The sequence below is a fragment of the Centroberyx gerrardi genome, chromosome 20 (assembly GCF_048128805.1).
Source record: "Centroberyx gerrardi isolate f3 chromosome 20, fCenGer3.hap1.cur.20231027, whole genome shotgun sequence".
NCBI lineage: Eukaryota > Metazoa > Chordata > Actinopteri > Beryciformes > Berycidae > Centroberyx > Centroberyx gerrardi.
The window spans coordinates 14579466-14605832 of NC_136016.1; the positions used below are offsets into that span (position 1 = coordinate 14579466).

Sequence of the window (26367 nt, forward strand, 5' to 3'; positions counted from 1 at the left end):
AGGACAAATTCACATCCATATTCTGGATAATGTAACACCCCCCGCTTAGTTGAGATTTAACGGAGCTAAATTAAGCTCAGCAACCGTGGGATTCGTCCTCGATTATAACTCATGAATGTAGGTTGAGGCTAATGGATTCAATCCAAGTCTATAGCTAGAAAACAAATGAGATGTGGGAAAGAAGAGTCGATCCAAGTAGAATCAAGTAGGATAGTGGGATATGTCAGTTACAGTGCACTTTTCTTTAAATGATCAAAGCATTTCACAACTTAAGGCACAAAAGTGGATGCCACAATACCACTTTTTCACTGGCAATAACAAAAAATCAGCTGATAATAACAAGTGCCAATCTAATCCAGTACTTTAATGAACAGTAGAGATAGAGCAATCTTTTAAGATCATTGGACAATTTAACTTATTTTGTGAAAAAGGCAGACCCTCTTACATGTGGCTCTAGCTTTGACATTTTAGTATTGGGAAACTTTATCCAGGTATTGGCCCGATATTCACTACCAGTATCAGAATCCGTGCATCTCCCTCCCTGCCCTTCAAGGCCCCAACTATAAACAAAGTGGTGATGTGATTAAGATGGTCCTTATGCCGTCCACACTGTCTCTTTAGTTTAGGTGATGGCCATGAATATGGATGGGACATCATTAAAGATCCATACTGACACATTCTTTCCCCCTGAATGACTCAACTATAAATAGCTGTGACAGAGGTTTGTCAAGAATGAGAAGTGGGGTGTTTGCATGAGTAAGAATGTGAAGATGAGAGAGAAAGTGGGGGTGGGGGGTGGGGGCATACAATGTGTGTATGTGTGCATATACTGTCTATCAAGGTCAGTGGTAGCACTGGCATGCCGGGGAAATATTACACTAAAATCTAATGAATTCAACAGTAACACACCAATACTGGTATAAGATACAGGATTACCTGCAATCAGAATATCTGCAATACTAAAATCCGTTACCAAGAGCTTAGATTTAACCTGTGTAGCTGAAAAATCACAGTTAAGGAGACTTTTATTTTCAACTATCAAATCTTTGTAATGGAGAAAAATTCATAATACTTCAGTCATTTTTGTCCAGTGACCCCACACTAACAGTCCTAGTATATATTATCTTTGGAAAAAATAATGAATTTGATTTGTACTTCTAGTTTAGCACTTGGAATCAGTAATGAAGTGGTATTGGTGCATCCTAGAAATCGGTCTAGGGAGTATACTCTTTTCTCTCTCAAACTGATCATTGGTGAGCAGCTTTTTATATTTTGTCAACTCCTCCTGTATGATCATAATAGGCCTCATGTGGCATTGACAAGCAGTCTGTTGGTTGCGCCTTGGTATGCTTTCTGTCTAGTAAGCATGTGACAGCGTTGAAAGGTTGACAACCACTAGTAGGCGTGCAATAATAACTGCGTTACCACCATCCCATGGTATCTGAAGACCCACCACAGGGTTGGGAACACTGTAGCTTGTCTTTAGTTGCAGTTTGTACATCAGCCTTCCTCAGGCATTTGTACCAACAGCATTGTCATTTGCCCAAACTTCATCTGTCCATCAGTATTAATTTGACACAATAAACCACCATCCACTGCACCAATAAAATGTGAACACCTTCCATTTTATAGTCAAACTTCTCCCCAAAATTCAATGCCACGCTGTATATTTCAGTAAAAATAAATAATTTTTAAAAAAGCCACAAAAGGCCCTTGTCATCTCTCTCCCTTTCCTCCCTGTTCTTTGGTCTGCGCCACTCACTTGGTCTTTTTGCGGATTTCCTCCACCAGTTGCTTGATGTGGTCTTCCATGAACTCAATTTTTTCCTGCTTGCGGGCCAGGGCCTTCTGCAGGCGGACGATGCGCTCCACTAGCACAGCTTTGTCCACCTCGGGGAAGCTGTCCACAACCACCACCGAGGGACTAGACTGGCTCTCTGGTGATCGCTCCTCAACACCACTGCTCCCACCATGGCGCGTATTCAAGGAACCTGGGGAATGGAGGGGGTGGAGGTTGATGTTAATTTAGAAAACTGCTCTGTTATTCATGTGCTTTTTAGAGCAATCCCCTAGAGTCACGATACTGTGAACCAAATATTTGGTTCCATCATGAAGCAACTATAAGAAACAATATGTGTGCTGCTGTGTGCTATTATACTCCATAAAAAATACCCTCTAAATTGCTTTAGCACTTTGATTTTATTTAGCTAGGTTGGAACACTTTTTTTTTTTTAAATTCAAAACCAAAACGACATCTAGGGCAAGCTCAAAAGCAGAACTTGGCTTAAAACTCATTCAGTGACATTTATTTTTTTGTTATTTTTGTTAAAAAAAAAAAATGTCAAAACACAACTGCTCTGATTTCACCATGTAAATGGACAAATTTGGGTTGGCACACAACATTGAATGCAGTGGACCGCAGGACTGTGCTGTGTACAACAGGTTTATGCTAAATTACATGACAGCAAACCAATTGAAACTGACTGCAGTTGGTTCTGACTGCAAGACTCCTATGCATATCTCCTCACCTTTACAGAGAACAAAAACACTAGAAGGCTACTTCAGGTCACACACATAAAAAGGCTAAGGTTCATGGTTTGACAAATGATTCTTCATTGAAAGTGTGTTTCTGCAGGCTTGTGTAAGAGCTTAGCCTCCAAGAAAGCACAATGCACTCCCCATCAAGGCAGTCATTAAAAACACAAAAAACAGGAGCTTATCTTGAATTTCATTTTTGCCTAGCTGATAAATATCTGGTATTTATTGTTGAAGCATATTTGTTTATATGCTTGTGACTTTGACCGTACTGCCAGGTGTACAAGTGCACACTGTGTTTCCCTTACACAGGGCTCTTGGGGCTCTGCATGACCTAAACAGTGCATAATGTAATTCCCTTAAGCACTGCTCATTACAAAAAGCGTTGCACATGAACAAACAAATGAACACACAGAGCCCGGCTCTTATAGAGGTGCTCCTCCTGAGCGCCTAATAACACAGCAGACATTTCAAAGCAGGAACTTATGTAAAAACATTTGGAGTAGGATCTACTAGGAATTTCAGAGGAAGGATCAATTCTCTTTCAATTTAACATATTCAGGAGAAGGATTTTTTTTTTAAAGAAATACAAATACTGAGAAACCTTTCTTAAAAAGGCTTCATATCCTATTTTGAAAAAAATAACTTGGCCAGTGCATAGTAGTTCCATTTTATATTTTGAATCAAATAATCCAGCCCTGCCTTGAATCTTGTCATTCATTGAGTTTGGAGGATGAGTGTGACGAAATCATTAAAAAGCAGCAGTTTAGAAATGTACTGGTTCACTTAAGGAGAAGTACCTGAGGAACTGGAGCGACTGCCCATACTGCTGACATCCCGGTCGCAGCCTCCATTCTCAACCTGCTCCAGTTTCTTACGAGCTGCAGAAAAAGAGACAGAGTAACAAATTGTCAACTGACTCACTGGGAGAGATTAATTCCAATAATTCTACCTACTCTGACAAAACACTATTGGATATTATTGAAGTTATTAGCTATACTGAGCATACTGCTTACAAAATAGCAACATTTTAGGGAATTGAATCATTGGTTTCTTTAATATTATAACATCAAGTACTTTTTGGATAATAGACATACTGTGTTTTCAAGTGAAACGGACAATACTGACTGGGATTATAACATACAAACATATCATACAAATGCATGCACAAATAAGTGTGTGAATTGCTGCAACACAAATTAATAAATGCAGACACACACAGAGAGCTTCAAACATACGCTTCATTGCTTGATTCAACTCAATGAGTTGCTCTGTGCAGCTCCCAGGTGTGAATGTGTCTACCTGAATAAATGTGATGCAGGACGCTGCTGAAAAAGAAGAGTGCATGCTCAGCAAACCTTCCCTGGATAAAGGCTTAAAAATGTCTATAATGTAGTCATGGAGTCTCACTGCAGCACGGGTGAATAATCACATGCTCTGCCAAGGAAAAACTCCTGCCTGTCCCGCATGCCAACTATGTGAAAATTAAAAGCTCCTCCATACAAGATAACAGCCCTGAAACGCATGCCTTATGGTTATCGTGAGTGCCCAGAGAACGGACTAGGGCAGGCTGGCTCTTTAAAAATAAGCCTAGCATGAGAACAATAGCTCTCTAAGCCTCTGCACCTATCTGTTCGCTCCCCACTCCTTTGCTCCTATCCAGCCTGTATTCTCTCCTCTCAATCTGCACGTGTGACCTGAACTCAGTCATGAGCGGAGACCGTCTCGGCTTAGACAATCTACAATGAAAGCAGATGATGGGAACTGGGCAATTTATCGTCTTGACTTGTGGCAAATCCCAAATGGGTTTGGTTACATGAGTGACGTAGTCTGAAAACACAATGGCCACTTCACTAGGGTGGAGGATGGATGGAAAAGCAATGGCACTAAAAAAAAATACAATACAATATACAATAGGGTTGATTTTTCTCTATGTAAAATTTGTACATATCTGCTTTTCTAAATAGAATGAGACCATTCTGTATTGATTCTCAATAAAATTGTGCTTAGACTAGTACAAAACCTGAGATGACATTGTAAGAATATGATCTTTAAACTAGAAATTGCAACAAAAAACATGGTACCAATAGGTTTCATATTTAGATACTCAAACTTGCACTTTGTTATCTTTTGTATATAGCATCTGTTTAACAGTGTTGTGCTATTAGCTATTTGGAGACATCGAGGCTGACCGACCAATGTTCACAAACACACTGATGAGCAGCCAAGAATCACTTTTTTAAATCATTCTACATGACAAACCCTATAGACATAACTGATCAGAATTTAAATTGAGCAATCTTTAACAGATTGTATTTTGAAGGGTATGGCTCCACCTCCTCCAGCTCCAAGGCAAGACAGCAGCCGACCCTACCCATCCAGGCAACCACTTGTTTGACATCCAACCCTCTGGAAAACTGTTCTGCATCAGTGGCCACAACACTTGCCACTGCAGCGGTTTCTTCCCAAATGCAATCACCCTCCTCAACCAGCTCTTCTACGCCCCGCACCAGATCCTACACCACCAAGCATGCTCTCACGTGCCTTATCCTAACCATGATCAAGCTGCAGAAACATAAGGGGGTTTCCTAACCTTGTGTTAGCTGTTTTGTCAGGTCCTTGATGTTGACAGCTTGCTTCCTTTTCTGAGTCACCAGCTCGTCCCTCAGCTCCTCCACCCGGGTTTTCAGACGGGCCAACTCCGTCTGCAGTGCTGCCCGCTCCTCCTGCAGGCCCTGCACCTCCTGCTGCCTCAGCACCTCCTCCTGCTTCAGCTGCTGTGACTGCAGGGTTGATGGAGGTGGGGACAAAAATGGGTGTAGGAATGGCAGTAACAGCCATGATGGACAGGTAAGCCAGTGTAATATTGGTTGCTTGTTCCAACAACAACAGTCGGGCAAGTCGTGTGATTCAAGTGAAAAAAAATATTCTAAGACTGAAATTTACGGTCATTTTCTTGAATATCGAGACAGAAAATATCACTATTGTACAGTGAATCAAATTCAACAGGCATTGAATTTTATAGGTTAAAAAACTCAACTATTATGAGAGTGTAAAAAGAACAACATATGCACTCTACAGTTCACTGGTTCCACTCAGGTTCAAGAGGGCAAAATAACTATTGGGAATCAAAGGAATTTTATCAGGCTGACAGTTGACCTGGCTTGATTAAACTAAAATGAAATAAATCACTGTGTCTTTGATGACTGACTTCTGTCTTTGAAATCAGAATAAAACTTTCAGAGAATTGGCCTTTTGATAGTCAGAACCTTATGACTTGCGTAGATGATTTCAGCAAGGCACTCTTTTTCAGCCTATTCTATTTAGCCATTACCCCCCGGTTAGTCTCACTGCTAGATCACATTTTTTAGACTGCATTTCATTGTATCAAGCCCATACTGTATTACTCTATGTGTGCTTCCCCAGCCTGTCACCTTGTCATCCAGCAGCCTGTTGGTCTCCTCCAGCCTAGCTTGGAGCTCTGCGGAGCTGCTGGTGAGCTGGTCCAGCTGAGCCTGTAGCCCGTTGCTCTCTGACTGCAGCTGGGCGTTCTTGCTGCTCAGCTTCTCAGTGAAGCCCAGTAGCTCGGCCTCGCGCTCCCTGCTGCCTTCCACGTCACGCTGGAGGTCGCCCATCTGGCTGGTCAAGCTGTCCACCTCCTCGCGAAGAGACCCGACTTCCTGCTTGTCGCTGAGTGACAAAAACATGGCTCAAGTTCACCTTTTGGTTGACATGACAGTAACATTTAAATGGGTATTTATAAGTGACCACAGTACAATTGACTGTGCATTAACAAAGACAGCAACTCTCATGAGACAGTGTGCCATTCACCTCAAGCTTCCCATCGTGTACATGAGAAATGCAGACCATTACACATGCAGTTATACACAGGAATAGTAGTAGATAAACAGGAAAATATATCAACATACAACATAGTATCTTTAAAAGGGTATGTGACAGATTAGTGACACTAAAATTGACAAATTATTGAATTATTGAGAAATTCATGAATGTGAATTCTGCATTTTATTGTGTACAATGTAATTTCAATTGTATAACATTTATAGCAGAAATGACCAGTAACAGTGTGATCTTCAAAATAATCTACAAAAATGAGCCATAAATGGTCACAACAGAAATCAGAACCTCTCTGGGCCAAGATATTGGAGGCACCAACCTATCTGCAAAATTAAAAATGTTGGTGCCACTAGTGGAAAAAGTTAAGATCCGTGCTGCTCCAGATAACAGCTGGAAAATCAAAGAGAGAGCGGCATTTGATTTAACATAACTCAATTAGGGGCAGCATCACCCACCCACGTCAGTCTAGCACACACAAAGCAGCATTTCAGCAGTAAGTGGAAAAGCAGGACTTGTTCTAGCAAGTCATCTGTACATCGCATGCACAGGCACACTCACATACACAGAACATAATCACCATTTATCCTTTCCGCCCTGTGTGCTATATTTGTCCTTGACCTATCTTTAAATGCTGTGATAAGGTACTTGAGAAAAAAAAGGCCACAAATTATATTACAGCCTTCCTAGTGCTATCAAAAACAATTATGTTTAGATGGTAATAGAGGTGCATCAGTCAGAGAATTGAGATTGGCCTGCAATGTTACACATGCAACATGAGGATGAACTTATTAAGCATATGATATCTCTTAAAATGTCCTGAGGTATTAGCAAGGCATGGTCTAAATGTAAAAAGCTTAATGTGTGCTAATTTCCCAACATATCCCTCTATTGTGTTCTTGATGAGACAAATCATTTAATCTAACACTCATTTTATTGATTTCATTATGGAGCATACTGCACTGTAAAGCTGCTTAAAATGTACTATACAATTTAACATGGCTCTCGTTAAACTATTGAAGAGTAGCAGTGTAATCCTGTGTTAATATACTGTACGTCACCATGCAAATTTACAGTCAGCCAACCTACAAATGAAAAGTGATATCAGTGACATCCCAGCAACTCCAAGTTTATAACTCCTTGGGAAGAGCCTTGAAAAAGTTTGACTTATCAGTCCACCCATGTGACTGCTGCAGGCCGATGGATGGTACTGTAGTATAAGGGCTTGTCCGACAGCAGCATATGGATGGTTCCATCTCCATTCTTTTATTCAAATATTCAAAGCTAGATATGGTCAGCTGACTGACCAAAGGCACGCTGATGACAACAACACTAGTGATTTTTTAGAGGACAGGCTGTTAATGCACTGGTAGCACTGCTCCTACAGTGAGTATGCATGCAGTTTCTCTCCTCATTGATTTGGCACTTCAGTGTGTATTAGTGTGTGTGTATGATTAGAGTTTCTGCTGCAGTGTGTCTGAGCTTGCGTGTGTAATGTACTATTACTACAGAGTGTGTGTGTTTACCGTTGATGCTGATCCTCGAGCTCAGTGATCTCTCCCAGCTTGTCCCTCTGTCGGCCGATCTCAGCCTTCTGCCTGTTAATGATCTCCCTATACTTGCTCAGCTCATCCTCCCAGCGTGGACGTTCCTCCTCCAGACACTTTAACTAAAGGGCACAAACACACACACATACACACTTATTCAGGTGAAGAAAGACACATGATGCTGATCTCATGTGTATGCACAAACGCACCCACAAGTACAGATGTTAGTTGTGTGACACACCTTGGTGCGGAGGGTAGTGAGCTCATCCATGCTCTCTTTGTAACTCCTCTTCAGGTCGTCCAGCTCTTTGGCCTTCACTCGGTGCACCTGCCAATCAAAAAAGTTCTATGTTACATCTTCATTCACCGTTATGTGTCTTGTTCAGAGTCTGCTCACATGAATGAGATCAAAGCAATTGAAATTTTACAATGTTCCTCTCTTGGTCCGGGGTGATGGGTATAACAGGCTTCTGTTTCTCAACCTCTGAACCCTCACTGTACCAAGGACTAAAAAGAAGGAATGCACAATAACACTTTTTCACCAGCAATACTGATTCTGAGTACTAAAATTTAAGTTTGGGTCAATGCACAGTACCAATCAGATCCATTGCTTTTACTCAACAACTTACCCCTCAATCCCACTTCATGCGTGCAATGTGTTGCTCTCCGAAGCAATTTCAAATGAAAAATCTTACAGCTGCATCATTTCATTGCAGATGTGCTGCAGTCGTTGAATTCATTCTGAACTGAATTTATACGTTGATAATGTATGCGAAAACTAAGCTGAATATTGTTTTATCCCATCTTTTTCTGTCACTGGCTAAAAAGGCTTAAAAAGTGAGGACGAGCTCAGTCACTAAGGTACACAACTACCCAGACATCTTTCTTACCACTGTATGAAAAGCATTGACCAGATCAGTGAAATGTCAAACTGTTTGTGCATCCTAACCCACTGTCTGAATATGTACGCATTACTGTCCAGACCTTGTTGCTGCTGAGTGGCAGACATGAACTGAACATGGACACTGAAAAACAAATTTGGGTCGTATGGGCAGCGAGCTTAAAAGACTTTTTAAAAGACATTTTGTGAGCTTAAGTATGGCTTATAAACTGTCAAAATCACTTCATAATCAAATAAACAAAGAATTAAATTCAACAAAACAATATTGGTACTGGTGCCAGTTAACTTTCCTAAGTAGCCTCTAGCAGCCTACAGTATCTAAGATAGACAAAAAGCCAGTAGCAGAGATGCAGCCAAATTTATTGTCCACTTCCTTTTCCCCATTTCAAGGTCAACAGAATAACAATGACGTGGGCATGGCAACGGAAACTCATCGGCTATTTCATTTAATTTATTCATTACTCAGCTACGTCAGAGTGATGTTAATAATGAGGCATAAGTCACATAGGCATTTCATTCTTCAGCCGGGCAGCAATATCACCCACATCTGGGGTCCTAGATGGTAAACAATGTCCTAAATACAATCTGCCTGAAATATCCAAAATGGGCCTTTAACATATATCGCGTCAGATTGCCACGGAAATGGGTCATTGGATAAATGAACCAGGCTGTGGAATGACGGCAGGAAATGGGTGATGTCTTCGGGGTTGTTGTTGAAATGCACAGCTTCATATTGATTATTTCTAGGCCATTTATTTTTAAAGTGTGATTCCCCTTAGAACTGGGCAGCGAGAAAAACAGGCCATTGTGTTTGGATTGAGTCCATTTCTGGGGCTGTGTGTGTCTGCCTGCAGTGCTTATGTGCCAGTTTGTTACTCATTCCTAGTTAAGCCAATAACACCTCTAAAACTGATGAAAACAACTGAAAATAAACCTTTTTACTAGAAGACTTGGCATCAAGACTATTAATAAAGAAGTGGATGATGGCCTGGCTAGGGTTAGAATTTGGAATTAATGGCAGACTCGCAGTACTGATGATGTGGTGATGACTGTCACAGAGCTAAAAACAGAATTTAACTTGCAAGTTGTGCAGACAATAAGCAGGCGTACCGACTATTCATGTTTATGGTATTGCTGCCTAGCTTCAAATTTTGGATAACCAAGATTAAAACTGGGTGGCCACTGGCAGCATTAGCCTTAACCTCTGTGTGAGTGAGTGAGTGAGTGAGTGAGTGTGTGAGTGAGTGAGTGAGTGAGTGAGTGAGTGAGTGAGTGAGTGAGTGAGTGTGTGAGTGAGAGACGGAGAGAGAGAAAGTGTGCATGTGTGTGTTTGTGTGCACGTTTATGATACCTCTAATTGGTCCGTCTGCTCCTGTTTGTGTTTCTCCAGCTCTCCTTTGGTCTCCCTCAGTTTGGCATCCAGCTCATTGGACTTGATCTCTTCTGACTCCTGGAAGACCAAGAGGGTAAAGATCTATTTTAAAAACAAGAGGCATCTGACCTGCCTAATGTCCCACCATAACCACCATGATATATTAAACATAACCAATTATGCTAATTAGGTACATTACTTCAGCTCATTAATGCAATAATTAGCAAATATTTCTATGTCAATACACTTGTCTTCACATAACACATGGACAGTATTAATATGAACTCTGCATATAAAGCTTTAAGTTAAAGTAGTTTTAAGATTTTTTTTTCCCGCATTAATATGCATATTTATACAGCAATATATTTATACAATGATCAGATCATCTACTCATGGGGAACCTTTGGTGTAAGTATGAAGTTTCTACCATGTATTGTTCGTGAGTTATTGTGTTTACAAGAATGTGTCTACGCACAGACAGACGGCACCATGACGACATAACGTCCTGCACACCATGTACCATGGTGGCACGACATACAAAAAACATAGATAAGATAGATAGACAGAGAAAGGGGGAGCAGAAGAGTGGAAGGAATGAAGGAAAGAGCGACAGACAGGGCGAGGAAGAGGGAAAATGAAGTGAAAGACTCAGACAGACAGGAAAGAAGGAGAGAAAGGAATATATGAAACAACGGTAACAGAGGGATTGACAAAGCGAAAAACAAGCATGAGAGAAAGAGAGAGATCAACGAGAAGGAGAGTAACTGAAGAGACAATCGGACACCAAAAGAGTTTCACATCATTTCCCCTCGAATGTTTTGTAGCAGAGGTATATTTTTGTTTTGGGGGAATTTTGTCCACAATGTGATGTAGTTTTTACTTTCTTGTTTTGTCTCATAGTGCTGGCAATGTCCTTGCTGTGATGACCCACCACTGGTGAATGAATAGCCCAGATCAACACTTTCCACCACAGAGAGAAAAATCAGGCAGCTCTTTGCTACCATCTTAAGGTACAGAGGAATACTGCCAGTGGAAGTGGAAACAATCCTTTAAAAAGTTGAGTATTCCTAACTGGTTATGGCTAAGCCTCTCTGCAAAGAGGTCCACAAAGGAGGGATTTCATCTGCCATTTTGCTTATAAAAAAAACATACAAAAAAAACATTACATGCAAACAGTGGCTGAACATGTGAAGACCAATTGCAGCACTGCTCTGCCTGCTTTGCCTTTGTAAAGTAAATTAATTGGTATCAAAAGGTGCTCTTTGGTAGGAGGAATTGGACCTTTTAACAAAAAAAGCAATGAAATCACTAAATGCCAAGGGAACATTTTCAGGAGTATTTTTTTTTTCACATTTTTGCCTTTATTTGATGGTTGTCAATAGAGAGAGACAGAAAAAATTGGGAGAGAGAGAAGGGAATGACACGCAACAACGGTCAGAGGCGAGATTTGAATCCAGGACACCATGGGTACGTGGTCTGATTTTTAAAAGATTTCATTACTGGCTGAGCAGCCAGACAAATTAAATTGCCTTCTCTGACTATTTGGTGATTAGTTAATCAAAGAGTAGATTAAGTGTTTGTAGTCATTTGACAGAATTATGACAGGCACACAAGTTGGGACACTGCCAACAAGCACATGCATCTCTCCATCCCTCACTCACACACAAACTCAGACACACAGTCTTTCTCTGACAAAGATATTCTCTGTTTGACTCACACCCATGGTCATGTACACACTAACACTTCTATGTCATACAAACACACACCTGGTATGTTCGGATCATGTCCTGGCAGTTCTTGCGGATCTGCTCCGTCTCTTCTTTGGCCTGGGCCAATTTGGACGTTGTGTCTCTCAGCTTGTCTTTAGTCTCCTGTGCACAGACAAACACAACACACACTTCTGTAACGCATACTGGGCTTCAGTGATCTGTAGAATAGGTTTACATTATGCCAACACTAAAAAAATAAACGGCAATCCTCTTCAAAGCAAAGCCAGTATGAAACCAACACACTAGTTATGCCAAAAGTCCCTTTTTTGTGACTTTTTCCTTACAGAGCTGCATCTTTTTTCCTTTGAACAGACAGATGCATACATGTACAGACGCACAAAGGTACACATACATCAACCACATTAACCACTACCCCCCCACCCCCCCCAAAAAAAGAAGAAAAAATAAAGTAAAACAGTAGTGGTACAGCGCCTGCAGGCTTGAGCCACTAATGAGTTTCTGCTGTTATCTTTAGTGTGTCTATAATGAGTCAAAGTTGTGTATTTTCTTGGAGGCAATTTAAAACGACCCTGTTACACTTTCAAAAAAAAGAAAAGAAAAGAAAGATAAGTATTATTTTGTAATAGACATTTTCAAAAATAACTGCAATGCCAAGTTAATGGTGATTTCCTTGCAGGGTCATTACTGTACCATCTACGGCCCATTTCATTCAGCCCCTGAATCAAAAGCCACATCTAGTCATCTTTGTTATACAGCTGCAGTTGATAAAATGGCTAAAGGGGGATGTCATTTGTCTCCTGGAAATAGAATAAAGTTGAACAATATTGTATGAGAGGCCACTGACAAGAAGGATGCGTACAAAACATACTTCTTTTACAAACACAGCAGCCACAGAGTCAGTACTAAACAAAGAAAATCAACATCTGCATGATATCTTAGTATTTTGTTTCAAAGTGATGTAGGCTACAGTATATACATTAAGGCTGCAATGTCTTGCTGACATCAATTGCATCAGCAGTGTAAATGTGTTGATTTTGTATTTTCATAATCAGTGCGTCATTTTGTTTGAACATGGCTGCAGCAAGCCCAAATCCCAATTGTACAATAGCATCCAAAGCATGAGAATACTGTAAAAAGAAACCCAATAATATGGTGCTCTGTTCAGTGTCTTTAGCTTTTTTAGGATTATGTATACACTGGGACCACTGGGTCAGAGTCAAGGAAATGTTTCCTTGTTTTGCTTATGAATGCTTGTATAGAAAATTTTGATTTAAATTTTACTTTGCTCTCTTTTATATAACTTTGAATGTACTTTGTTTTGTGAATTGTGGACTGTTTGGCTACAACTTCTATGTTTGTCCTGATGCTGCTTTCTTGGCTAGGTCTCCCATGAAAACAGGACCACTTAGTTAAATACAAGTTGAATAAAAATACATTGATGCATTTCTAATGTTTCAGTGCCGTTAACTTACCTTGTGGGCATCTGTCTCACTCTTGAGCTTGTTCTGGGCCCATTTGACTTTGATGAGCTGTGAGTTGATCTCCTCCTTGAACTTGTCCAGCTCTCGAGTCAGCCTGCCAACCTCCCCTTCCTGAGAACACAGAGAGAGATGGGACACTCAGCTACAAGATAAGACAGGGTATGAGGATACGGTGAGAGGCTTTTTGGTTCTTGCTTCCTTGAGACATGTTCAGAATGACATTTCAGTAATACACTTAAACGTTCCAATAAGGTTCAAGGTTCAAGGTCTTTCACTAAATTATCTCAATGTCTTAAGCAAGTAAAATAAAGATGAGTTTGTCATAAGTGGAATAATGTTATGCTGAAAGGGAGATTCAGAGGAACATATGCTGATATCAATGACATTAGATAGGGCCTTATAAAAGGTTTTTCATTGTCCCCAGTCAAATTTCCTCTTTCCTTTGTTTGTTTATGTTGTTGATGTAGGCATACATGCATACTTTTCAAAATGTGTTTAACCAGTCCTGTCTCACCCTCTGATTCCGTTTTCTCTTCCTTGGAGATATACCGGTATCCGCCTGAACCCCTTGAACCCTGACAAAGATATCCTGACAAGGAAGAACCTCCCTGCACGTTTACTAAAAGCGATTTTTGATCAGGCATCTCACAACACACCAAAACCTTGATGGGGTCTAGTTTTGGAGTAGTGAGAACCAGTTACCTATCATTATTTTGTAAACTTGCACTTTAGTCTTTAATTTTCTTCTTTATGTTTCATGCTTCTATCTTGAGATCTATCTCTACAGATATCTGTGTGGACAGACACAGGGAAAAACCCACATGCAAACAAACACACCAGACAAATTTGTCTACAACAATGTCCACATACACAGGAGTTTCCCACACTCAATGTGCTTTCTGTGAAGCATTGCAGCTGCTTGTGCATGAAATGTGCTATATAAATAAAGTTTGACTTGACACACATATGCCATATATAAACGCAGATTTGAATGCGGCGGTATTTTCCACAAAACCCTGAGTGCTATTTAGAGGCCAAATATGGATGAAAAACAAGTGTTCTGTCCAAGTACCTCTCTGGGGCTTTGTGTAAAAGACATTATGATAACATCAGCTGTACGGCTTGAAAATGTTTACTTTATGTTGTGTTTTGTTGACATTTCTTGTTAGATGAGGTGAAATGACAGCTTGACATTTCTTGATGGGTTAGGTAATTTTGAATTTTAGTTAGTTTTCTTGCCATATTGTTGAATAAAAGTTTCTACATTTATCCTTCAGTTTAGTTAAAATGAGTCATGCCAATAATGTTAACAAGGCACTTTCAAACATTGAGTGTTACCTTAGCATCATGCAGCTGCTGCAGCCGGCCTTTCTCCTGGGCTAGCTGGTTTCCTCGGAGCGCCTGGCGGTCCACCTCCTTAGTGGCCTCCCTCAGCCTCTTCTCCAGCCCCTCCTTGTCTCGTCGCAGGTCGAGGGCCTCCTTCTCCCCCCGCACATATTTCATCACCATGGCCTCCTTCTCCTGGCGTGCCTCATCACACTTCTTATTCACCTGGGGAGGATAGAGGGCAAAGAGGGTGGCTCCTTCATCATAGAGGTTTATATCTTTCTCCTCACTGCACTCCATGAGGTATAATACTGCAGTGATGCATCTGAAACTTAAAAAGGATTGGAAGCAAGATGATCTCTGGGCAACGTTCCATTCTAAAGAGACGTTTCCTGTGTGGTTATTAAGTAAAAGGAGCCGATGCTACTCAGACCTGGCTAATGGATTTGTGAATGCTTGAGCACTAGGATACAAGGAGGGGAGCAGGCTTCTAGCATGAGACAGAGCCTTGGAGTGTCCAACACCAAAAAGGGAAAATCTTTAGAATTTCTCCCAAATACTTAACATTGCATGGTCCACATCAGATAAAATTTTGCTAGCTCTGGCGATTTCAACCATTCCAATAAGTCCATCAATTTTGTCAGTATAACTACAAACAAACCACTGATAAACAATGTCACAGTAATTCTAAAAACATGCATCTATTGTTTGTTTATGTAACCTACCCTAACCATGTGATGGATGACTACCAGTGCAGCAAGTCAAACCCCTAGTTCCGGACACATCCAAACCTGGTCCTGGTCATGTTTATCGTTATGTTTTGGCTTTTTCCTGGCCCGTATAAATTCTTCCTTCTTCCACAACTATCTATTGACAAGATGGGGGGCTGGGCAAGAGCACTGACAACTGACACGAGGCTTAGGAGCCAGGAAAACATTAGCAGCCACGACTGCAATCTCGTCCAGTACTTAGGCAGATGCAGCTGTCTGATTTTGGTAAGAAACAGAAATATGTGTGTATTGATACCAAAAATGGCATTTGCATTATGAAGCCTGCTTAATACTTATACTGTGGATTAACTGTTTGAGGAGGGTTTGTCCAAATTTTGCAGGATGTCTCACTGCTAACTATCCGATCATGGATGCATTTAGCTTAAGGTTAAGAGTAGGATTTGAGGAGCACTTACTGCCAAGTATTTTTGTGCTGGCATTACTGAGATAATGACAGAAACAACAAAAACACAAAAATGTTGCCTTGACACACTAATGATCTAAAAAATGTGATGCATTTGCTGAGTGCCTATTAGTACAGTAGAAGAACATTGTAGACAGAGTTCACTTTTTCACTGGCTGAATACCCTGTCAATCTGTCTATATCTATGGCAACCTCAGCCCAGCACTCTGAACAGAGGTAATAGACCAGTACACCTGCTTCATTGATAGCTCATTCTGAACCCTGTTGGTTCACTGGTTTCCCCATTGCTCTTCACACCCGTGTGATCATTCCTCATGCCAATGAGATATCTTGTGCCATTTCTCTGTCTATCAGATAACACTTGTGTGTTCCAGTGCCGAGCCTGCACTGTTCCCTCTGGCAAGGTGGTGTTTGGGGTGAGTGTAAGAGAGAGAGAGACTTCATGACTGAGTATGAGAGAGGTGGTGCGTGTAATTCTGTGTCTGAGTGTATTAGTGAATGAAAGAGTGTACAAGTGACAGGGTGACACTCAAACTGACAAGTACTTCTTCACAAAGAGTTGTCTTGGGTGGTATCAAGTTTTCCTACCATCATATGACCAATTGTTTCAAACCTCTGGGGGAACAGCTGATTACGGCTGGGTCACAATCTTAATACAAGGGCTGATATTAAGGCTGGGCTAAAAAAAAAAATAAAAAGAGATGACCGACTGCAAAATCTACTTTCTAAAGCTCATTGAACAGTGAAATTGAAAATTGTGAAGTGTGACAAAACTGTCAAGAGTGTGTGGTACCCTACATGTTTTCAGCCTGGTGTGCAAACTACGGATTGAAAAATGTGCTTGTCTCCACTATTCACTGAACAAGTGATTAGATCTGCAATAACAAGAGTTGAGTGTGCAAAGACCTTGAACGTTCTGCTCCTAGCTTTGAGCAAACTTCTTCTAAGGTATGGACAGCTGTGCATAACTTATTTTAGCTGTATAGTCAAAAAATATTTCTTATCACCAGATGAATACAATGCAAACGTATTTGTGAGCTAATGATTCTGACTACATATACTGTAGCTGCAATATGTTAGAGAAATGTCTGTTGTTTCGACCATTTCAATTTAGTTTGTAGTGGGGCCTAAAAAAGTTGCAGCGTTATCTTTGTATCAAGTATCTATTCAAATGAATGGGATAACACTTTACAGTGATATTTTAAACACTATTTATTTTATGACAGACTGTATTCCCCAAGTTCAGAATCATTTTAGCATCTTCTCGAAAGCTGCTGCCAAACATCTCAGATCTTTAATGTTGCTCAACTACCAGGATTGCATGCTTGCAATCTCATGTTTTATCAGATCAAATGTGAAATCATGTAAGCACACAAAGTTCAGGAGGATCCTGGCCTGGAACTGAAATTCAGTTTGCATTCCATCAATATAGGAATATGATTTTCTACCAAATTCAGAGACTGGAAATTAATTTGTCCAATGTGTAAGGAAACATGAACATACCACAGCCTTGGGTTACCAATATATAGGTACTATAGCAGCCTAAAGCTGAGCACAGGATATACATCCAAATCAGGGCCAAGCTGGGGTAAAACTATAGAGTGACCAGCTAGTCAAGGCCCTAGTTGTACCTGCTCCAGGCGGTAGGCCATCTCCTTCTGAATCTGCTGGATGGCACCCTTAGCTGACTGGTCCTGGTGAACTAGTTTGTCCCGCGATTCCTTCAGCTCTTTCAGCAGCTCCTCCACCCTGCCCTCCAACTGCAGACACAAACCACACACAGGGTAAGCAACGCGTCAGACAACATTTAAGCCTGGGCCACACCTGGCCCGACCTGCTACACAGGATGACACTTCAAAAGGTTGACATGCTTAATTTAGACAGCAGAGGAAGGGGAAGGCAAATTAGTATTGTTCCAGCCCTCAACACTACAAATGCTTTAAACAAAGGAGAGCTGGTATGCCTCTGGCAAGGTAAACCTGAAATAATGATGACCGTATTTAACCTAAGTAGGTCTTCTTTTGCCGCCTTCTCTGAAATTCAACTGATCATATAGCCGCCTTGGCTATGAAGCACTAATTCCCCTACTTCAATATGTCACTATCAGACCACGTGAGCAATAATCTTACACAAGTCTATTGTTTGTAATTAACATTGTTATAACTGCACATTTATATTCACTGCGCATCACTGTTCCTCTGTTTTTTGGCCAAGGTTAGCCAATTAGCAACGTTTCAACGTTGTTTCCCTACGCTGTCACCGTAACACCCCCCCCAACCAGACCCTGACCACCAGCTTGACTAAGGAATTTCCTGCGGGAAACATTATTATTCTAAAAAAGGTGATACAATGTCCACTATTAATGGCAAAGTGTCCACTATCAATAGGACATTTAATCGGCAAATAGTGAAAACTATAGTTAGAAAAAAAAAAAGAACAGGGAAGCCAAACATTCATTGGGTTTATATCATAACAAACCATCTTACACCTTGTAGCTTGCATTGAAAACAATGCTTAATCAAACAAACCCTGTTACCTACAACATACACGACTCAATTATTTGTGCTATGGCAACAGTGATGCTAGAAGACACCCACTGAATAGAGCCTGACTTGCCGTGTTTTGGAGCGGTGGCTAGTTGATAAGCCTTGTGAATGAAAGGCAAGGACACACACACAGCAAGGCCTGACATGCAAAAAACATTTGAACACACACACACAACTCTGACGAATGCATATAGCTTTTGACGCACACGCTGCCTGTTGTTTTCCAGTAATCAGGACTCTGTGTCACCTCTCTTCTTCCTACCAGGCCGCTTTGTTTGATTTACCTTATTACTGCCTAAACAGGGCTAGCTGCTAGATTCAATAGTAATGTCACTGTGACCTGTGCTGCTACACACCATTTGTCCTCTGGTTTAGCCTGTAATTGTAAAATTAATTGGTAGGCCAAACTCCTGTCTCTTAGAAGATAAAATTGGTCATTGGATTTTCTCTAAATGTACCCGTTTTATATTTAACTAGGCCTATATCCACATTACATTATCTGAAATTTATCTTTTGTAGTCAGGAAACAATGACACATAGCATGCAATCTATCCATAGACATATCAGAGGGTGACAGATTAGACCACATCCCTATTTGTTTTAGGCCAGGAGCCCTTAATACATTTTTGCCATGGATCCTAAAAGTGTAAATTATACACCAGGGCCATTGAAACATACTTTTATTCTTGTCATGTTGGATAAAAGGCCCAAGAACAATTACTGATTCCAACCTATAGCTTAAGATAAGACATTGGTTCAGACCAAGTGATGGTTTGTTCTCTAAACGAATCAAGTTGGCCAAAGAGAACGAGACTGACCTTTTTCATGGTGGATATGTACTGTTTTTCCGTCTCTGTCCTCCTCTTCAGTTCCTCCCTCATGGTGTCCTTCTCTGAACAGATGCCCAGGATCAGCTCCTGGTGCCTCTTGTTCTCATCAAGCAACCTATACATGCACACACATACAAAATACTAATTCAGGCATAGTACATACAACATTTTGAAGAATTCAGATTGTTGCTATGAAGGCCATAAGAAAAAAGTTGGGTACCATCAAAGATCTAGGAAAAGATACAGGCTATACCATCTGCAACACTAAGACCGAAAGACCAGTTTCATCACAGCAAAAAATACTTTTAAGCCTTAGAACAATTATTCTCTTTTCCTAAAACTTGAGTCAAAATGGTAAGTGGCAAATAGGTAAATGCTTTAATTGAACTGACCATTACAATGCCTGTGAGCTCAGTACTGATCGAATAAGAGATGTGAAGTTTGATGATGGGATGAAGGTGGCCAAATACATTACCGGCTCCCACCAGCAGGTGCACCAGGGACACGGATAACCCTGAAATACTATTAACTGGCATCACAGTGCAACACGATGTGTGCATAGAAGATTAAACTAAACATCTTGACAGTAAATTTTCTCTCTTCATCAGACTATTCAATATGGCTGTATGAACATAGCAAAATTTAAGAACACAGTCAAAAGCATTCTACTAAGCTCTCATCTTGTTGTATTTCAAAGTTTTTGTACTGCTCTGTCCCTTCTACAAAGTAATGGTCTACCTCTTAATAGCTTTCTCCTGCTGTGCATACTTGTACTGGACACACTTCTCAAAGACCACCATGCAGTCCTCCTGGTCCGTGGGAAGGCCGTTGACAGGGGGGCTCCCTTTCCTGTCGCCTCCACCTCCACCCTCAGGCAGCTGGCAGGCCAGCAGCTCAGACTCTAGCTCATCCAGCAACGACTCCTGTGACAGCGAGCGCTGGATCTGGGAGATGAGCTTCCGGCTGCAGTCTGTGTCATACGGGCTTGACAAGACGTTTGAGGGGACTGAGGTTTTGGCATTAGTTTGTGGGCTGGAAGCAACCGAGGAGTTAACAGTTTCAGAACTGGGGGTGGAAGGGCCGTTTGAGATCCCGGAGGTGGCTGTCGAGTCTGTAGGTGAGTGATTGGAAGCGCTTTGGAGGGAAGAGGACGATGGACTTTCAACTGTTCCATTATCAACATCAGGCGAAGTCTCCATGGGGCATTGTTCATTTCTGTTTTGAGAATCGTTCACTACCTCCAAAGTCAATGAGGTTTCTATTGTCCCTTCGAGAACAGAAGGAGAGCTTTCTAACACCTCATCCAAAGTGGTGATTGGGGTCACCAAAGCTCCACCAGTCTCATCTGAAAGACTAAGTGGAGGTCTGCCATCTTCCATAGAAATTGTACTACTATCACAACTGGTGTCAGAACCCAGCTCCCTCTCCTCTGCCTGTGTCTGACTGCATGTTTGAGCATTTGGCTCTGTCTGTGTGTCTATTTGAACATCTGCTGTTGCCTCTATTGATTCACTGTTAATATGCGCTTCATCTTCATCTGCTTTACTATACTGTTCTGCCTCATCTGCACTGTTGTGACAGATCTCTTCCTCTTCATGCATGTTAGATGTGCTGTTGCTGAGCTGGTTAATCTGGGGTGATCCCTCCAACACAGATGTAACCTCTGATTCCTCCATCATGTCTGTAAATGAGGCAGGGCCAGGCTGTTCCATGGTCCCTCTCAGCTCTGAATCTGACAGAGAGAGAGAGGGAGACACAAACACAGAAGAGAGAAACAGAGTGGAAGATCAACCAAAACAGTTTGGGTTGATATACACTTTGTAAAAACGACAGTTTTCTACTATTCTCTTAAACAATGGTGATGTGAACAGCATATCCTGTGACATTCTTGCCAGTCACCACTACAGAGTCCCTGTATTTAACTAGAATAGATAGAAATAGGTCTGTAAGTAGAATATTCAATGTTCCAAAATGCCACCTCAATAATAGTCACAATAATATGATTAATATTTCCTCATCTTAGTCCTCTGCTGACTACCTAAACAGTAACCAAAAGCTAAGCATAACTCAAAGACATGCTCAACAGACACTCAGTCTCTCTCTTTGTCTCTCTCTCTAATACATAGTACAAGGTGTATTGGTGTCAACAACTGTGGCAAAGTTCTAGTTCCACCTATAGGCTTGTGGTGCGAAACATAATCCAACCGATACAGGTGTAGGACAGGACCATTACACGCCCCTGGCACTTTCACCTTCAAAAGTTATCTCCTATCCACTCAGAAATCATAGTGAAGCACACAGGAGGGGAGTGTGAACTGTCTGAAGCATGTAGTGTAAGCTTTGACCAAGCTGTGATTTTCAGCACCTGCATCTGTAGTTTGCCTCTAAAAGTAGAAATGAGCAAATTTATTTTTAGGTGATCTTCTGTACCTGACAAAGGTATAAGAGTACAGGCAATATGTGCAAAGAGAGTCATTTCTCTACTCAGTTGGCCAGTTTCTCATAATGGGAGGCCTAGTTATGAGTTTCTGTGCAGTATTAGGCTCAAATCTCCCAGATCAAACATTAAGCAGCTGAATATCATTCCCTTGAACTGAAAATAGCTCAGCCAGCATGCTCCGTGTTATTCATTGCTTCCAAAACGAAAGGCAACGAGCTCCTCCAGAGAAGCTGGAAGCCAGGTAGATTTTTAACAGAGACCTCTGGATTTCTTATTTCTTGAACAATGATATGTTATGAATAGGACCCCTGCCTCTGCAACACTATACCCTAATCCCGAATCCCACCAGCACCTTCTCTCATGTGTTTCCTATAACAATCTCTCTTCTGTTTGAATAAAGAAAACTTATTCAGGGCAACTGAATCCCTACTGCCCTTTAAAAACAAAGATGGAGATGGAGTCTAACTATACAACTTGGAAGCCTTATGCTTGGAATCAGTCAATGGTGATAACTGAAACACACACAGTTCACACACTCGTTTCCAGCAGTGAATGCACACGTAAACAACAGCAGCAACAAACATGCAATGATGATGATGCTCTTGTGACAGGTGTCATCCCATGTAACATTATCTGCGGAGCTAATGTAGACACATCTCACTGAAGCGTTAGTGCAAATGTTACTTAAAAAGACAAGACCCTGTGGCTATCCATGCCTATACTACTGAGAAGGCAACGGCTAGCTAGCTATTGTGTAGATAGCAGGCAGCAGGCCGACCTGCCATTTGTATTTACGCCGGATTTATTAACACTTCAATCCAGTTCATCCAGCCCAGCTAAAATGCGCTGAGTTTAGCTAGCTAGTTTGTTAGCTAAATACATTAAATAAGGCGTCAAAGAAATCATGTAAGCTAACATAAAATGTTCGCTGTTACACTGCAAATTAATGTTGGCTGCTTGAATTAAATTTTAAATGCAAACTGACATATGGCATGGTAGCGTCTGAAGAGTTCACTGGCTAACATTAGCATAGCTAATGCAGCGAGCTGTTAGCTACTGTACGATCAACACAGTTAAGGTTAGCTACATTGTCAGCTAGCATAGCTAAGCATCAGCTGGTTAACGATAATGACAAACGTGTCTTAGATAACAGCCTAGTTAATACAGAGGGCAATTATATCTTCACCCACCGAATGCGAGAAACCCATTTGAAGTTAAATTTGGTGGCAGTCAGGTTATGTTGAACTTTGAGCTCGCTGACTGACCAGCTGATTACCCAGCAAGTCGCTTTGAGGTGACACATCAACAAATATGGCCACTGCAGGAAAAGAGATGTGGTGAAATAAGCCAATGACTGCCTAGTGAGTAGTGACGTTAGTTTGACGCTGACACACGACGAGTAAAGCCCTCCTCCTTTTGAAAATTAAAAATTATAACAAATGAGTATGCATTACATAAAGGAAAGTAAACAACATAAAATTCGACAGATATGACACATACAGGTATACAAATTACTTTCGGTGTATTATTATAGGCTACAGAAATTTTTTTTTACAAATGTCTACAGCTTTCACAGCTTTTGGTTGTTTGATAACAGAATTATATTAATGTACTGTTCACATTCCTTGACAAATAGACCTACAATAAATAGAGGTTGTTATTTGGAATTTTGACATCTATGTCAGGAAGAATTATTACATTTATTACAAAGAATTGGTTTTCTTGCTTGGGACAGACATTGCGCTGCTCTCTGAAACAATCATGGCAGGTGGTCATGCTGGAGCTGACTGCTCCCTGGGAGAACTGGCTGGCAACAAGAGGAAGAGTGATAATAGTGACATAATAGTGACAAATACAAGGACAAGGTGAATGAGCGCCGCAGGCAGGATTGATGTGTGTGGTGTGTGCCCCAGGGTGGGCTCAAGGTAGGCTGCAGATGGTTCCCTGGCCAGCCATCAGGACCACTGTGCTACCTCACTTGGATTTAGAACTGATTTTATTGATCACTTTTAAAGCAATAAATGGCTTGGCCCATCTTGACATTTCACTGCCTGTGTGAGTGTAGTCTTAGATCAACAGTTAAAGCTCTTTTGACTGTTCTAAAGACTTTCTCAATTAAAGACAAAAGGTGATTGAGTATTTGTGAAAATATCTTTCAAAACGCATCTGAATTTTACAAGCTTGCCTTTTTTTTCATCTTTGTTTTATTCCTGTATTTATTAGCTATTATTATTATGGTGTTTATAGTTTAAAGAAGAAGTAGTAAGATTACTATTAAGTCAGGATGGAAGAAGAAGCAGTAGCAGAAATATGAGGAAAAGGTATGTTGCTATTCAAGCTCATTAAAAATGCACGTTTAATTCCTTTAAATTCATGAAATGTAATTCCTGCTGGACAGTTTTCATGGCAGGCATTAAAACATATTAAAACAAAAACACATGCTGCACAAACAGTTACTTCTACATAAAAGGAGTCGTCTCGACAGAAACAGTAATGTCATCTTTGACATTGAAGCAATCAATGGAAGTCTATGTGCATTGTGCAATGGCCAACATGCATTTCATATTTCATAATTTCCGGACTCACTCTTCCTCTTGTTGCCAGCCAGTTCTCCCAGGGAGCAGTCAAGACCTGGAAAATACCAAGTTCTTTATCCATACATTTTCAGACTTAGGAACCCTGGAGAGATGGAGAGAATCCCAATTCATGTTGAAGAAAGTGGGGAAAAACTCATCAGGAGAGGGAGAGGCACACGACTGACCCCCTCTGGACAAAGGTAGGTAATGCTTGCAATTTAAACTTCCAAAACCCAGTCCATAAGAATACATGAGCTACTGTATGTATCATCCTCCTGTCTTCATGGAGCAAACGGTCATATCGTAGTTCACCTTGGCAGAGTGATCTTGGTGTCTTTGCGGTATCGAATATTGCAAAACAACCGCTGACCCCCCCACCGTAATATCGTATATCGCGATATTTTGGCGGGACAGTATTGTGATACACCCTCCACTTAATACTTAGTAGAAGCACCTTTTGTTTGATACCAGCAGTAAGTCCATTTGGATAAGTTTCTACAATAACTGCTCTGGATTTAGGATTTTCTTCCATTTGTCTTTGGAGAAGACCTATATCCAAATGAAAGTGAAAAATGTCATTTAATTTTCATTTCAGATATCAACTCAATAAAAACTGTACAATTTGAAAGGGAGCATAGACTTTTGATATCCACAATATATAGCATATGTTGTTAAATGACACCTAGTCCCCCTCCCCTACCGTATGTGCTCAGTGATGTGCTCTAGTGTGCGCTGCAGCAGGGAAGCCACTCCTCGATCACCTCCCTCTCCTTCAGCAGCTCTCTGTCCACCTCATCATGCAGCCGCTCAGTGGGGGAACGCTTCATTCTGCAGGGCACAGAAAGCACAGACAGGGAGTTAGTCATCTGCCCATCCTCATCCTCCCTTTTCACCTGGAGGTTTTAAACATCCCTGTTTCTCCTCAATCTCCATCCAAGATTTCTTTTTCAATAGAGACCTGAGAACAAACAACATTCCTAAAAATGCCAAAGAAAACACACAATACACTTCTGTCACATTCCAGCAGTCAAATAGTCAGCAATATAGATTCAAAGTGCTTTACAGCCTGTTCCATTCATAAGGTGCATAGATGCAAGTCTACACTCTCCACTTGTCCTGTCTCAGCTAAGGTTCAAATTTAGCCTCCAGCCATCAGTGTTGTGCTCTTTCTGCCATTGTGCCCTTGAGCAAGCCGCATACTAGATCCAATTGATCTTGCATCGTTGGCTTTATCCATTCTTCATTCTATCAATCTATTCTACTGTTATTCCATCCCATACCTCATCAGGTTCAAGGGCCTAACCAGCCTCACCCTCAACTACAGCAGTCAGGGTCGGTTAGGGAGGGCTGGCGTGCATTTGTGTTTGTATGTTTTGAATTGTTGGTACCATGAAGAACAATCCATCCACACTACTTTGTATCAAGCCAGGGTGCCTAGTTCAATATGCTTCACTCCAGCGTAACCTGTAGGCTGGAAAGTTTGGGATGAAGCTATTATGTATCTTGCTCTTATCATAGAGGCTGACTCTGGATCTGAACAACAGCCACGAGTCGGTGGATGAGGAGCTGCTGCAGCCGGTACTGACCTGTTCCAAGCTCCACTACCTACATGCCTGCCTTCCTACAGGTCAGCTTCGTGGATCGCTTGCTGCAGAACTGCCTAGAGAAGAAGACTGGCCTCAGGATCATCAAGGTATGGGAGGAGGAAGGGGGCAGAGTCGCATTAAAGCTGCCCTAGGCAAGATTATTATGTAAATATACACCCATCTTATCAGCCTAAATCACAAAGTGGGGCTGCAACAGAGAAGCGCATCCCATCCCCACAAACTGAGATCCTGTAGATTTGTCCTATTTGGTCAAAGTATAATTAAATATTATTTATTATTACCTTGCAAGTCCAGTTTTGGTGATTGCTCATGATGTTACTTGAACCGAAAGATTACATAGTTTTCTGTAGTGAACGTGGAGGAAATTGAAGGCTTATAAAAACTTTCAACCCCATTGTATAATTTCAAAAGTGCATTGTCTTCCATA

The 26367-nt window shown here is 41.1% G+C and overlaps 1 protein-coding gene across 2 annotated transcripts in view; it reads right to left on the bottom strand.

Annotated features, from left to right (window-relative positions):
- Positions 1 to 23054, bottom strand: part of ccdc186 (coiled-coil domain-containing protein 186) — a 35517-nt gene extending 12463 nt beyond the window's left edge. Inside the window, exons 1-14 of one of the 2 annotated variants that reach the window (XM_071920328.2) lie at positions 22948 to 23054; positions 20056 to 21049; positions 19306 to 19432; positions 17573 to 17701; positions 14760 to 14972; positions 13413 to 13532; positions 11977 to 12081; positions 10190 to 10288; positions 8179 to 8265; positions 7917 to 8059; positions 5970 to 6225; positions 5129 to 5318; positions 3336 to 3416; positions 1763 to 1991 (exon numbers count right to left, since the gene is read on the bottom strand). In XM_071920328.2, coding sequence (XP_071776429.2) covers positions 1763 to 1991; positions 3336 to 3416; positions 5129 to 5318; positions 5970 to 6225; positions 7917 to 8059; positions 8179 to 8265; positions 10190 to 10288; positions 11977 to 12081; positions 13413 to 13532; positions 14760 to 14972; positions 17573 to 17701; positions 19306 to 19432; positions 20056 to 21029 — 2753 coding nt within the window. In that variant the 5' untranslated portion in view covers positions 21030 to 21049; positions 22948 to 23054. Of the gene's footprint in view, positions 1 to 1762; positions 1992 to 3335; positions 3417 to 5128; positions 5319 to 5969; positions 6226 to 7916; positions 8060 to 8178; positions 8266 to 10189; positions 10289 to 11976; positions 12082 to 13412; positions 13533 to 14759; positions 14973 to 16529; positions 16604 to 17572; positions 17702 to 19305; positions 19433 to 20055; positions 21050 to 22947 lie in introns of those variants that run through there. The other variant, XM_071920329.2, reaches the window with a different exon arrangement.
- Between the last annotated feature and the right edge of the window lie 3313 nt (positions 23055 to 26367).